At 46.6% G+C, this 12,917-nt stretch overlaps 1 protein-coding gene across 4 annotated transcripts in view; it reads right to left on the bottom strand.

Moving 5' to 3' along the window:
• The window catches only part of LOC140393945 (DENN domain-containing protein 2C-like), a 253,665-nt gene that overhangs the window by 74,812 nt on the left and 165,936 nt on the right, over window positions 1-12,917 (bottom strand). For all 4 annotated transcript variants that reach the window (XM_072480624.1, XM_072480623.1, XM_072480626.1 and 1 more), the window contains exons 5-7: window positions 9,644-9,753; window positions 2,747-2,938; window positions 246-342 (exon numbers count right to left, since the gene is read on the bottom strand). In XM_072480624.1, coding sequence (XP_072336725.1) covers window positions 246-342; window positions 2,747-2,938; window positions 9,644-9,753 — 399 coding nt within the window. The remainder of the gene's footprint in view (window positions 1-245; window positions 343-2,746; window positions 2,939-9,643; window positions 9,754-12,917) is intronic.

Raw genomic sequence — 12,917 nt, 5'->3', positions numbered from 1 at the left:
ACCGCGCATGCGCGGGTGACGTCATTTATGCGCCGCCAAGACCCGGCGCGCGTAAATGAGGCGGCGCCGCTCCTAGCCGCCCGGGGGCAGGAGAATAGGGGGCTGGGAGCGGCCGCTGACGCCAGAGTGAAACACTCCAGTTCTCACTCCGGCGTCAGGACTTAAGTCTCCCGATGGGAGAATTGCGTCCAATGTTTATTGGTAAAATGCAAGCTGAGAATAAATTTATGAATATAATTCAGTACCTTTTAGAGGTGTGGAGTCTGATCCCGATAAGGTCAGAGTCTTCACTTTCTTCTTGCCTCTCTTTATGTCGTACACTGCCTGTATCTTCAGAACCAACTGGAATAAAACAGCAGCACTGTAACATATCTCTAAATACTGCCACCAAAGTTAGCTTCAAACGTCACTGTAAACTTCTAAATGAATGCACTGTTCTCTAGCTACCAAGTATACCCCTCCTCCTGGCAACTGTCTGAGATTAAGACAGTCTATCTGCAACCTTGGTGTCACACTTAATCCGGAGGTGAGCATCTGACCTCACTTACATACCATCCCCAAGACCCATCTACAACATCGCCTACCTTTGCCAGTCTCTGCTCACCTGCTGCTGAAAACCCTCATTCAAGACTTTGTTACCTCCAGATAATTCCAACGCACTCCTGGCCGACCTTCCACATTCCACCCTCTGTAAGTTTGAGTTCTGCTGCCCATGACTTAACCTGCAGCAAATCCCATTCCCCCGTCATCCCTGTGGACCCTGGTTAACCAACGTCTTGACATTAAAACTCTCATCACGGTTTTCAAATCTCTCCATGAGCTCCCGCTTCCCTATTCTCTGTAATCTCCCCAAACCCCACAGTCCTCAGGGATATCTGCGCCCCTCAAATTCCAGCCTCTTCAGCACTCCCAATTATAATTGTTCCACTATTCAGCCTTCAGTTGCCTCGGCTCCTAGTGCTCCGCCTCACTTTCCTCCTTTAAGACAGTTCTTAAAACCGACCTCATTGACCATGCTTTTGATCGTCTGATCTAATATCTCCTTATGAAGCTCAGTGTCACACTTGGTTTTATAATGCTCCCACAGGGCACCTTGAGACGTTTCATTGCACTGCACCATATAAACATAGATTGTGTTGTATAATCTCACAGATATAAATCAGAGAATCATATAATCCCTGCAGTGTAGGAGGCGGCTATTCAGCACATCGAGTCTGCACCGACCCACGTCCACTCCCTTGGCCACCCCGCCCTATCCCTGTAACCCCATAACCTCACCTGCAGTACCCTCAACATTTGGGGGCAATTTAGCAAGGCCAATCCACCTAGCCTGCACATTGTGGGAGGAAACCAGAGCACCCGGAGGAAACTCCCGCAGACACAGGAGAACATGCAAAGTCCACACAGACAGAAGGCCGGAATTGAAACCCGGTCCCTGACGCCGTGAGGCAGCAGTGCTAACCCGTGCCACAAAGCTGCCCACCAGTAAGCCACCCACCAGTAAATCCCCACCAGTAATGCACCTTTGATAATTGAATCACCTTAGGACCGTTGGCCTTTTTAGCTGTTCCAACCTGTTCCACCATCCAATGCGATCGCAGCTAATCTTCAACCCAACTCTAGATAACCTACATTTTGTCCCAGTTCCCTCAAGAGTTTTGTTCATCAAATGCATATCTGTCTAGGGGCGGCAAGGTGGCTTGCACTGCTGCCTCACGGCGCCAAGAACCCGGGTTCGATCCTGGCCCCGGGGCACTGCCCGTGTGGAGTTTGCACGTTCTCCCAGTGTTTGCCTGGATCTCACCCCCACAACCTAAAGTTGTGCAGGGTAGGCGAATTGCCCAGCTAAATTGCCCCTTAATTGGAAAAAAAATGTACATTTGTCACTGATGTCACATTAAAAACAATTTAGCATCAATTACTATTTGCGGAATTCCAAATGTGTGAGGGGGAAGCGATAGAGTGGGCAGGATTAAATGGTTTCCCTTGGTGGAGAAATCAAGAACCAGGGGGCATAGATTCAACGCAAGTGGCAGAAGGTGTAATGGGGACATGGGGAGGAACTTTTATTATATACAGAGGGTAGTGGAACTCTGGAATTCGCTGCTCACGTCAGTGGTGGAGACAGAGACCCTAAACTCTTTTAAAAAGTACCTGGATCTACACCTTAAGGGCTGTAAGATGCAGGGTTATGGACCGGGTGCAAGTAGGTGGGATTAGAAAGGGCACCTGGGTGTCCTTGGGCTGGCATAGACAAGGTGGGCCGAATGTCCTCCTTCTGGCTGTAACTTTTCTATTCTATGTATTTTAGTCCTCAAGATAGAACGGCCAGCAATCCATTACATTTTTTGAAAATCTTAGAAATGTGGAATGTTTACAGCCTACCATGTCAGTCAGTCAAAGCCGAGCAATCCAGCCTAATCACACTTTCCAGCCCTTGGTCTGGAGCCCTTCAGGTTCTTGTATTTCAAGTGCATTTGAAAAGACATAAGATTTTCTCTGTATCTGTCCATGGTATTTAATCATCCACATAGCTAGTCACTTTGGGCCTGCACTGATTCCATCTTTTCCCCGTTTAGAATGTACCCTATGCTATCTGTTTCAAGCTCAAAGCCCCCATTTGCCTACATTGAAGTACATTTGCCCCAGGCTTTAATGTTATGCTTCCTTCAACACATCATGCAATGCGGCCAATCTTTCTGTCGTTGGTAAGCTTAGATAAATGGATATATCATCTTCAACTTACCGCTGGGATTCGCTTTCGTTTCCTGACAAAGGCATCTGCACCGACAGGATCCTCAGGGTTACTAGGGAGTGAAGGTGGGTTGGAGCGAAGCGGGGGGGCTGTGTTGTCCTTGTTGACCTTCCTCGGCTCCGAAACGTTCCAAGTTTTACTTTCCTGAGCTTGTACCAAGAGGCTGAGGGGTTTGGGTGGAAGCTGCAAGTGATGGAACGAATGCCCACATATTAGGAGTGTATCATCGATGGCATTTCCCCACTCTCCGCCTCAAATGGATGGGAAATATCATTGGCTACGTGGCGCTTTATTCTTTTGCTGAGCTTTATGCTTGAAATATCCTACAATTTCCACCCCGCCGCCATCAAACCTGCTGCCTCTAGCGGCTTGCCAGCTCCTCACCCAGTGACTGCCACTGGCAATTCAACCAGGGGAAGCTCACAGTTGGCCCCATGCTCAACATTGTGCTTTCTAGTGCCAGGCAGAGCACAGCAACAGAAACCAACAACCAAATTGCATTTAGTTAGCACAACTAACATGGCAAAACATCTCGGGGCACAGATGAAACAGGATCTCAGGGCGCTTATAAAACAGGATGAAGGGAGAAGTGAACCTCAAAACCAGTTATTGTTGCTTTTTGAGTTGACTCATTGTTGGGTGCGGAGGGACTGCTTCTCCCGGCTGGGGAGCCTAGACTAGGGGATTCTGGTCTCAGTATTGGGGGTCAGCCTTCTGGACTGAGGGGAGGGGAAATTCCTTCACTCAAAGGCTTCTAAATCTTTGGAATTCTTGAGTCCAGGGAGCTGCAAGCATTCAGTGATTGGGTTGATATATCAGACGTAAGTACTAGAGGCATCAAGGGATACAGGAACAATGTGGGAAAGCAGAGGTGGAAGTTCAGCTACCATCATATTGAACTATGGAGAAGACTTCAGCGACCCCATGGCCTAGTCTTGCTCCCATTGTATTTATTTGCTAAAGGCACAGGGCTGACTTATTGCAGAGGAATGATACACTTCCAAACATGTTTCTGCTCACCTTTGGTTTTAAAGAGACCGTGCTTTAGTTTTATGGGAGAGGGGTAGAAGAGGCTGAAAATTACACCCGATACATCCCATCTCTCGTACAAACCTTGTGATTAACACACCTTGCTCTTAATTCCTGAGCAAATGTTCCCGGAGTCAGAATCGCTACATTCTCAGGAGGGTGAGCGAGACACATCAACCCAAAGGCAGCTCCAGAATAAGTAACAATGCCAGTCCATGGGCAGTGACTGTCAGGGGGCTAAGAGCCCACTGTGCATATTTTTTACAAAGGATACAGATATCCGAATGGCTAATTTCTAACATTTAAAATAAACTGGACAAGGCCCTTTTAAAATGTCTGAAGTTATTTCTGTCGGTTACCCTTGAGCAATACCAGCTAATGTGGCAGTTTAGCAGAAGCTGACCATTTGTTCCCTCCAAAGAGACTTTAATAATGCCGTGGGCTGCAGAGCTCAAACTTAAAGGAAACTAATCAAAAGTCATCTACATTTCACAAGCCAGGCCTGGAGCCGAATGCTAGGACAAGCATTCCAGCAACCTCCCTTTAAGACTTAATGGTTAGAGCATTAACAATGTCAGGGACCCAGACAAAGGGATACATACACTTTGTCAAAGCCAGATTGGAAAGAAGCTTGTTTCAAGCTGTACTATTGCCTTGTGAGCTGCAAAGCACACTCTGCCATTTTACCATCTAGCACCAATGCAGAAAAGGGGCTGTGCCCAGGTTTGACTGCCTGACCTCACCTACACTGTTTCTACTGGAACCACTTTAACACTGCCTACAAGACTGACCCATCTGTGTGCCTATCTCATCATGGAAGTCATCTCTACTGGAAGTGTGAATTACTTAGCATTGGTTTTCAACCTGCTGACCTCTTTGAAAGAATACACAGTTGGACTTGGATTCTAGTCAAATAATAATTCTTTTTTCGGTGGTATTTTCTCTGTAGATCTTTCTTTCTCCATCCCTCTTTGCTTTACGAGTGCACAGGGGACTATGTGGTGATCTCCCCTCCCACGTAAAGTGTGTGCAAACAAACTAACCCTCAGAATTCTTCCTATCTAGAGTTTGCTGTTAATTATTTATAGAAAATTGGGACACACCAAAACAGAGTCTGTGTCAGTGTGAGTGCGCGCATGTGTAAGTGTATTTTGTTTCTGTGATGCAGCATTGATCAAGGAGGAGGAGGAGGATTGCCTCAGGTTGGAGGAACACCTCTGTCAGATCCCACTGACAGGTATGTGCAATCTTATGTGCAAACAGCTCAACTGGAACTGAACATTGCTTCTGACAGTCTTGTATCCCATTGTCCAGATCCAGTCAGGTAGAATAAACTTGCGCCTCGACAAAATGTTCCTCAAATGCTGGAATGGGTATTAAGGGCGCTGGTTTTATCACTGCTTGAGGTTTCCCTATCACTTGACATGTGTGACATGATTGACAAAATTTAACTACATCTTTATGTAGTCCAGGCCAATAAAAATGTTTCTGGATTTTAGCTGGAGTTTTCCCTATTCCCAAATGACCTCCCACTGGTACCTCATGTGCAACTCACAACACCTCCTTTCTATACCCTACCGGCAATACTACTTGATGAACTTCTGCCCACTTTTCATCCGCCTGCATATGTACAGGTCTCCATTTTCTCATCAAGACATCACTTTTACGGTAATAACATTCTGGTATACTCTCAGATTCCTCTTCCGTATATGCTTTCTGATATACCCGATTTATTTCTACATCTTTCTGTTGAAACTCCGCCAATTTTACTGAACTAAAAATATCCACCTCATCCTCCACCTGTTCTTGTTCTTTTTCAACCATCTGATCAAAAATAGTTTCTGATAATTGCACTCCCACTCCATCTTCACTCTTTGATTTCTCCTCTTGTCTTAACCTGTGACTTTGCGACCTTGTTATTACACAATCCGGAAAAATCCCAGGATATTCGTCCTTCAACACTTCCGTTGACTGATTTTCCACTGGCTTATCAACCACAGTAGGCATCACTCCCACCTGCGATCCAGCCAAATCATTACCCAAGATAAACTGTATTCCTGGACCAGATAGTATATCTATTACTCCTACTACCACTTCACCACTCTTCACTGGACTTTCCAACCTTATCTTATATAATATAATGGAACGCTACTCCTCTCACCCGGAATTCCACATATCACCACCGTTTCTGGCAACATTCTTCCCAAACTACATAATTCCTCATCTTACCATTAAAGATTGACTAGCCCCTGTATCTCTTAAAATTGTGACTTCTTTACCTGCTCCTCCTGATACACATGAGTAAACTTTACCCACACAAGTAAATTCTTTCAAGACATCTGGCACCTTCTTAACAATTACTTCTTGAACAGGCTGTACAATCATTTGCACCTCCTTCGCTTCCCTTGGGCTTTCCTTTACCACTCTAACAAACCCCACTGTCCTATCCTGTTTTACCACATCAGCCTTCCCAGTGCTCTTCTTCAACCACCAACACTGTGACTTTACATGGCCTAGTTTATTACAGTGAAAACATCTGAAATTTCTCATTTCTTTTCCACCCTCCTGGATTTCTTTTTTAATCTGAGGTACACTGGGCGGGATTCTCCACTCCCGCGCCAAAGTGGCCGCGCCATCGTGAACGCCGTCGAGGTTCACGACGGCGCGAAACGGCCCCGGTCCCGACCGATTCAGGCCCCGACAATGGGCCAGGATCGGGGCCTTGTCGCCCGCGTAAAGGCAGCGCTGCACAGATGACGGGGCCGGCGCCGCATAACAGGCGTCATTTGCATGCTTGGTTGCCGTCCTCTCTAAGTCCGCCCCGCAAGAAGATGGCGGACGGATCTTGCGGGGCCGCGGAAGGAAGGAGGTCCTCCTTCAGAGAGGACGGCCCGACGATCGGTGGGCACCGATCGCGGGCCACCCCACATTTAAGGTACCCCCCGGTGAAGGATCCCCCCTCCCCCCCAGCATTCACGCACCGCTCACGACGGCAGCGACCAGGTGTGGCCACCGTTTTAGCCTGGCCGCTCGGCCCATCCGGGCCTCAGAATAGTGGGGGTGCCGGAGAATCGCCATTTTGGGTGTCTCCGGCGATTCTCCGGCCTGCGAAACTCGACCGGGCTGTTCCCGCCGCTTGGGAGAATTGCGGGAGGGCGTCGGACCAGCGTCCCGGGAAATTTTGGCGGCCCAGGCGATTCTCCCAACCGGCACGGGAGTGGAGAATCACGCCCACTCTCTTTATTGTCTCCCATCAGATCACCTTTACCTTGACCACTTGAGTATTTCTCATGTCCCCAGTTTCTAACCCTCACCGGCTGAAACTGATGTCGGAAACCAATCTTTGATTTATGAACTAACTCATAATCATCTGCCATTTCCGCTGCTAATCTCACAGTTTTAACCCTCTGTTCTTCCACATGAGTTCTCACTACATCAGGAATTGAATTTTTAAACTCCTCCAAAAGTATAATTTCTCTGAGAGCTTCATACGTTTGGTCTATTTTCAAAGCACTTATCCACCTATCAAAATTACTCTGTTTGAGCCTTTCAAACTCCATGTATGTTTGACCAAATTCTTTCCTTAAATTTCTATACCTTTGTCTGTAAGCTTCAGGCACTAGCTTAAGATGGATTTCTTCACCTCCTCATACGTTCCAGATACCTCCTCCGGTAGTGGTGCAAACACTTCACTAGCTCAACCTACCATCTTTGTTTGAATCAGTAATACCCACATGTCCTGTGGCCATTTCATTTGTTTAGCTACCTTCTCAAATGAAATGAAAAAGGCTTCCACTTCCTTCTGGTTGAACCTTGGCAATGCTTGGACATATTTAAATAGATCCTCACCACGTCTTCGACTATGATGCTCTGTCTCATTATCCTCATCCATCTCCTCCAACTGTACGTGTCCCTTTACGTCTGCCAATTTTAACTGATTGTCTTGTTTCTTGTTTCATGGCCATTTTCTGAAGTTCAAACTCCCTCTCTATCTTTTTCCCTGATCTGTATCTCCCTTTCTTTTTGTTCTGCTAGGGCTATACTTTCTTTTCTCCTTTCTTCTCTCTCCTTTTCTTTTTCCTCTCTCTCTCTTTCGTTTTCCTCTCTCTCGTATGCCAGCCGCTTTAATTCCTTCTCATGTTCCATTTGTTTAATTTGCAACTGAATTTTTGCCATTTCCAGTGAGTCAAACTCTATCTCAGGCAACTTTAAATGCTTAACCACCGCCGTAATTACCTCATCTTTTTGCATTTTGTCAGGTAATGTTAACTGCAATGTTCTTGCCAAATCTAACAGTCTGCTTTTCGTTTCTGTCCGTAAAGTACTGCGTGTGACATTCTCCACCCCCAAAAACCTCTGAGCCTCTGAAAGAGCCATTGTTCACAACACTCTCCCCATTAAACTAAAATACCACACTGGAAAAGCAATAATCCTTCACTGTCTTTAAGTTCACAAAAGCCAATCCAATAGACATTTATCCCCCTCGAGCCCCCAATTTTTATGGGCGAGGCGTTTTCAGAACCCCAAAATGTATCATGGAGTTCAACCAACCTCTCCCTTTTCTTGGATTTGTTGCTTTTACAAGCACACGGCTTTTTCCCTAGGTGTGGGATTACAATTATGGACACGTGGGTTTTTAAACACAAAACAATGTTTATTCCATGAACTCAACTTAACATCTTAAATAAACATTGGATCTCTTAACACCCCTTACTTCAAAGATTACTCAGAAAATATTGCAACAGTAAATAACTCCTCAAAAATGTTCCTTCAAACTTCCAAGAGACTTAACACCTTTAAACAGTATCACATCAGATTAAAGGATATATATAAGAACTAGGAACAGGAGTCGGCCATCTGGCCCCTCGAGCCTGCTCCGCCATTTAATGAGATCATGGCTGATCTTTGTGGACTCAGCTCCACTCTCCGGCCCGTACACCATATCCCCGAATCCCTTTATTCTTTAGAAAGGCATCTATCTTTTTCTTAAAAACGTTTAAAGAAGGAGCCTCAACTGCTTCACTAGGCAAGGAATTCCAGAGATTCACAACCCTTTGGGTGAAGAAGTTCCCCCTACACTCCGTCCTAAATCTACCTCCCCTTATTTTGAGGCTATGCCCCTTAGTTCTGCTTTCCCCGACCAGTGGAAACAACCTGCCCGCATCTATCTATCTATATTTTCTGTAGAATGGCAGTTATATTAGCTTGGTTGATTTCAGCTCCAGCACTTTGCTTTCTTCCTGCAAACTCTCTGAAAACACAGACACACCCAAGCTGCTTTCTCAAACCAGCCAGACACTTTCAAACTGCAAAACCAAACTGCAAAATGGCTGAACTGAGCTCCACCTACTCTATGACATCACTGTTTTCTTAAAGGTACATTGCTTAAACATCCAGTTCTTAAAGGCACTCTCGCATGACAACAGAGGGAGTGCTGCACTATCAGAGACGCTGTCTTTCAGACCTGCCCCCTCAGGTGGAGTAAAATATCACTATTTCAAAAGAAGAGCAGGGGGTTCTGCCCAGTGTCTTGGCCAATACTTACCCATTGGCCAGTGTCATTAAAAAACAGATCATTGTTATCACATTGATGTTTGTGGGAGCTTGCTGTGCATGAATTGGTGACATTACAACAGTGAACACACTTCAAAAAGTTCATTGGTTGGACAGCACTGTGGGACATGTGGAGATCATGAAAGATGCAACATAAATGCAAGTTCTTTCTGTCCAATTTTGAAAAAGCAGCAGCTCTAAAGGCAGCCGAGTCATGACCTTATTTGAAATGTTTGCTCAGCTCAGGGGTTCCCCCCACCTCTGTTTGCAGACTGAGTGACACACAGAATAACGTGGCATTCTTACCTTGGGAGGCCGCCTGGGCCGAGTGGATGGCGATCCCCAGACTCTCTTCCCTCTCGACAGGAACGACGGGGTGAACGTGACATCTTCATAGGGATTTTCCTTAGAAGGACCTGAAGCCAAGATGGAGAAGGAAGCAGCTGATCAGGTTGTCCTGCCTGCCCCTGGGAAGTGCAAGGTGCTCACAGCCATAGCAGGGGAAAGCCAGTGGACAAGTGGATAGAGGATTAGAATGAATAGGTTTCCACTATGGTGGTGGGTTTGCACCAATCAATTCCCCAGGCTAGCTAACTCCAGAACTGAAAGATAAAGTATTATACAATTGTCTCTCAACATTTTTCTTGAAAGATCAAGAGCTGGCCAGTGTTGTAAAAACAAAGGTAGCTCATCACAAATCTGGGCCCAGCCATTGCCCCACCCTCTATATGGTGAACTTCACAGCTTATATGAAGCATCCTTCCTGGAATGTACCTACCCTGGGTGAAAGGTCAGACTTCTTCCTGAAATGGACATGTTCCCGGGCGGGGTTTTTTGGGGGGGGTGGGGGCAGAAGAAAGGAGTGAAATCTTCCTGTTCCTGATGCAGACTCACCAGGCGCCCCATTAAAATTCCGTTCTTTGTTATTTGTCCCACATGCCAGAGATTAAACAAATCCTCCCTAAAGCTGGTGGACCAGAGTCCTCATGCCAAGGTTCCGTGCTAAACTGGAACCATTTCCAGTCAGCTTCGATTCAAGGGGAAAGTGGGATCAGCTCATGAAGGATATGTTGATTCGAGATGAAGTAGGTTTGAGAGGAGGCTTGTGTGGAGTTGCTGGATGAGCCGTTTCTGTTTTGCAACTATTTTGTAATTCAGCAACAGCAGCCGATACGTCACTCACTGTGGGCCAGATTGAGCACTGCAGTGGTATCTAAATTCTAAACTATGGACTTCCCAAGACTGCCAACAGCACAAGGGCTTTCTCATCATCAATGTGCCACCTAGCTCTGCAATCTTCCCCATCCATGGCCCAGCTCTCACCTAACTGTATCCGTGTCACGCCCTCTAATAGAAACATAGAAAACAGGAGGAGGCCATTCAGCCCGCTTCGAGCCTGCTCACCATTCAACATGATCATGGCTGATCCTCTCCTTTTGCAACAGGGCACTGTGTACCCAATCCTCCTTTCCAACAGGGGACACTAGTCAACATAGGACGAGCAATGCCGAAGCATGCAGCCCTCAGGATAGGGAGTTACTCCCGCCGGCTGAGAGGCTCAGACTCGGTTACGGGCGTCTGGAATACGAGAGGGTTCAATTTCTCACAGTTTTCCATGCAGCAAGCAGCATTCCAGCTGGAAAGAGCGCTGGCTACTGATCTCCTCACCCTGTACATTCCAGGAATTTGACGTCACACACTGGGCAACTTGTAACTGGATGTATGAAGGATCACCCCCACATTTCAGGAAACCACTGGCCTGACTCCAACAGGGAGATAGATGGAGCCTTTGTCCACAGTTTGACAAATGATGCTCTGTGCAACAGGAGGCTGAATATCAAGTTGATCATGTGCCCAGTCCCCACAAAGCGTTTGCTGATGGTGTGCATTCTCGCTCCTAGATTTGCCCTCTAGGATCCTATACAAGCAGCCTGCTGAGGCCTCACTCGCATGGTCCTGTGTGCGTGAGCTGAGGCCAGCCTGACAATCTATATAACAGTGGAGAGACTCACCTTTCAGCCAATTATAGAGCTTTCCAGGTAAAAAAGGTAGGCATTTAGCATGGAGGGGCACACATGTGGAGGATGGGAGGGTCACCAGGACATAGCTGAGGAGGTCAAGGAGGAGAATGAGGCCAGTTGTAGAATCTTTTTAATTCATTGTGGGATGTGGGAGCCACGGGCTGAGGCAGCATTTGTTACCCATCCCCAATTGCCCTTGAACTGAGTGGCTTGCGAAACAATTTCAGTGGGGGGCAGGTAAGAATCAATTTGGGTCTGGAGTCACATGTAGGCCAGAATGGGTAAGGACGGCAGATTTCCTTCCCTAAATGATATTAGTGAAACAGATGAGTTTTTACAACAATCGGCAATGGTTTCATGGTTATCATTAGACTTTTATTTCCAGATTTTTATATAATTCAAATGTCACCATCTGCTGTGGTGAGATTCGAACCCTGGACCAGAAAACCTGGGTCTCTAAGTATTAGTCCAATGGCAATACCACTATGCCACCGCCTCCCCGATAAGAGTGACCAACCGGGACCACCTCAGCACAATGAGCAGGGTGAAGACCGGATTTAAAGGAATCCAAACGGGCAACTTTTGGAGAGATGTGCTTGGGGCTGAGTGCAAACAAGGTTCAGGACCTTGGGAAGTAAAAGTAGTGACAAACTGGGACAGTGGTTTGAAGAGGCGGAGAACTTGGGGGGGGGGGGTCTCTCGAGGACAAGTTGGCAACGATGGGTTTGAAAGAAAGAGAATGTGTAAAGGGAGCCACTCATGCTGTCAGCAGGCATGTGGTGAATGCGGTGTTTAAGGACACTTCCACCAATAGTGCATTGCTGCAACTACTATCGATGCAAATCTGCAAATTCCTTATCCTGCATAGTTAAAAATAAACTGTCTGCAGAGTGGTAGTAAAATATTTCTTAGACTACAAGTCTGAAATATGTGCGATTCCCCCAATGCTCTGCTTTGACAGTATATGATGTGCTTCTCCTCAAGCCTGTCCTAGTGCTTATCTTAGGTATTTTCCCAGCTAGACCACTAAGTGAGTACTCACGGAGGAGAGTCCTCACTGAAACTTAGACAATTCTGACAGGGCAGGACAGACTGGATGCAGGGATGAGGTTTCCTCTGGTTGGCGAGGTCTGGAACAAGGAGGACACACACTCAGGATAGGAGATTGGTCTTTTCGGGTGGAGATAAGGAGAAACTTCTTCATTCAGAAGTTTGTGAATCTGTGGAATCCTGTACCACAGAAGGCTGCAGAGGCCAAATTAATGAAAATATTGAAGAAAAGAAAGGAATAGATTTCTAAAGGCACCAAGGGATATGGGGAGAGAGCGGGAGTTATAGCATTGAAATGGAGGATCAGCCATGGTTAGATAGATGGTGGAGCCGGCTCAATGGGCCGAATGGCCAACTGCTGCTCCTATTTTCTAGGTTTCTAAGTAGTTGAGGCCTTTTGAGGGGGAGGGAGCAGGAGGTTGTTGGGGGTAATGAGTCTGGTGAGAGCAGGGGAGAGGGAGGGCAAGTGATGGGGTTAGATCGCAGAGGCTCTGTGACTAGGAAGGAGG

The sequence above is a fragment of the Scyliorhinus torazame genome, chromosome 17, assembly GCF_047496885.1.
Source record: "Scyliorhinus torazame isolate Kashiwa2021f chromosome 17, sScyTor2.1, whole genome shotgun sequence".
NCBI classification, from domain to species: Eukaryota; Metazoa; Chordata; class Chondrichthyes; order Carcharhiniformes; family Scyliorhinidae; genus Scyliorhinus; species Scyliorhinus torazame.
This window is presented reverse-complemented; position numbering and strand designations above follow the sequence as displayed.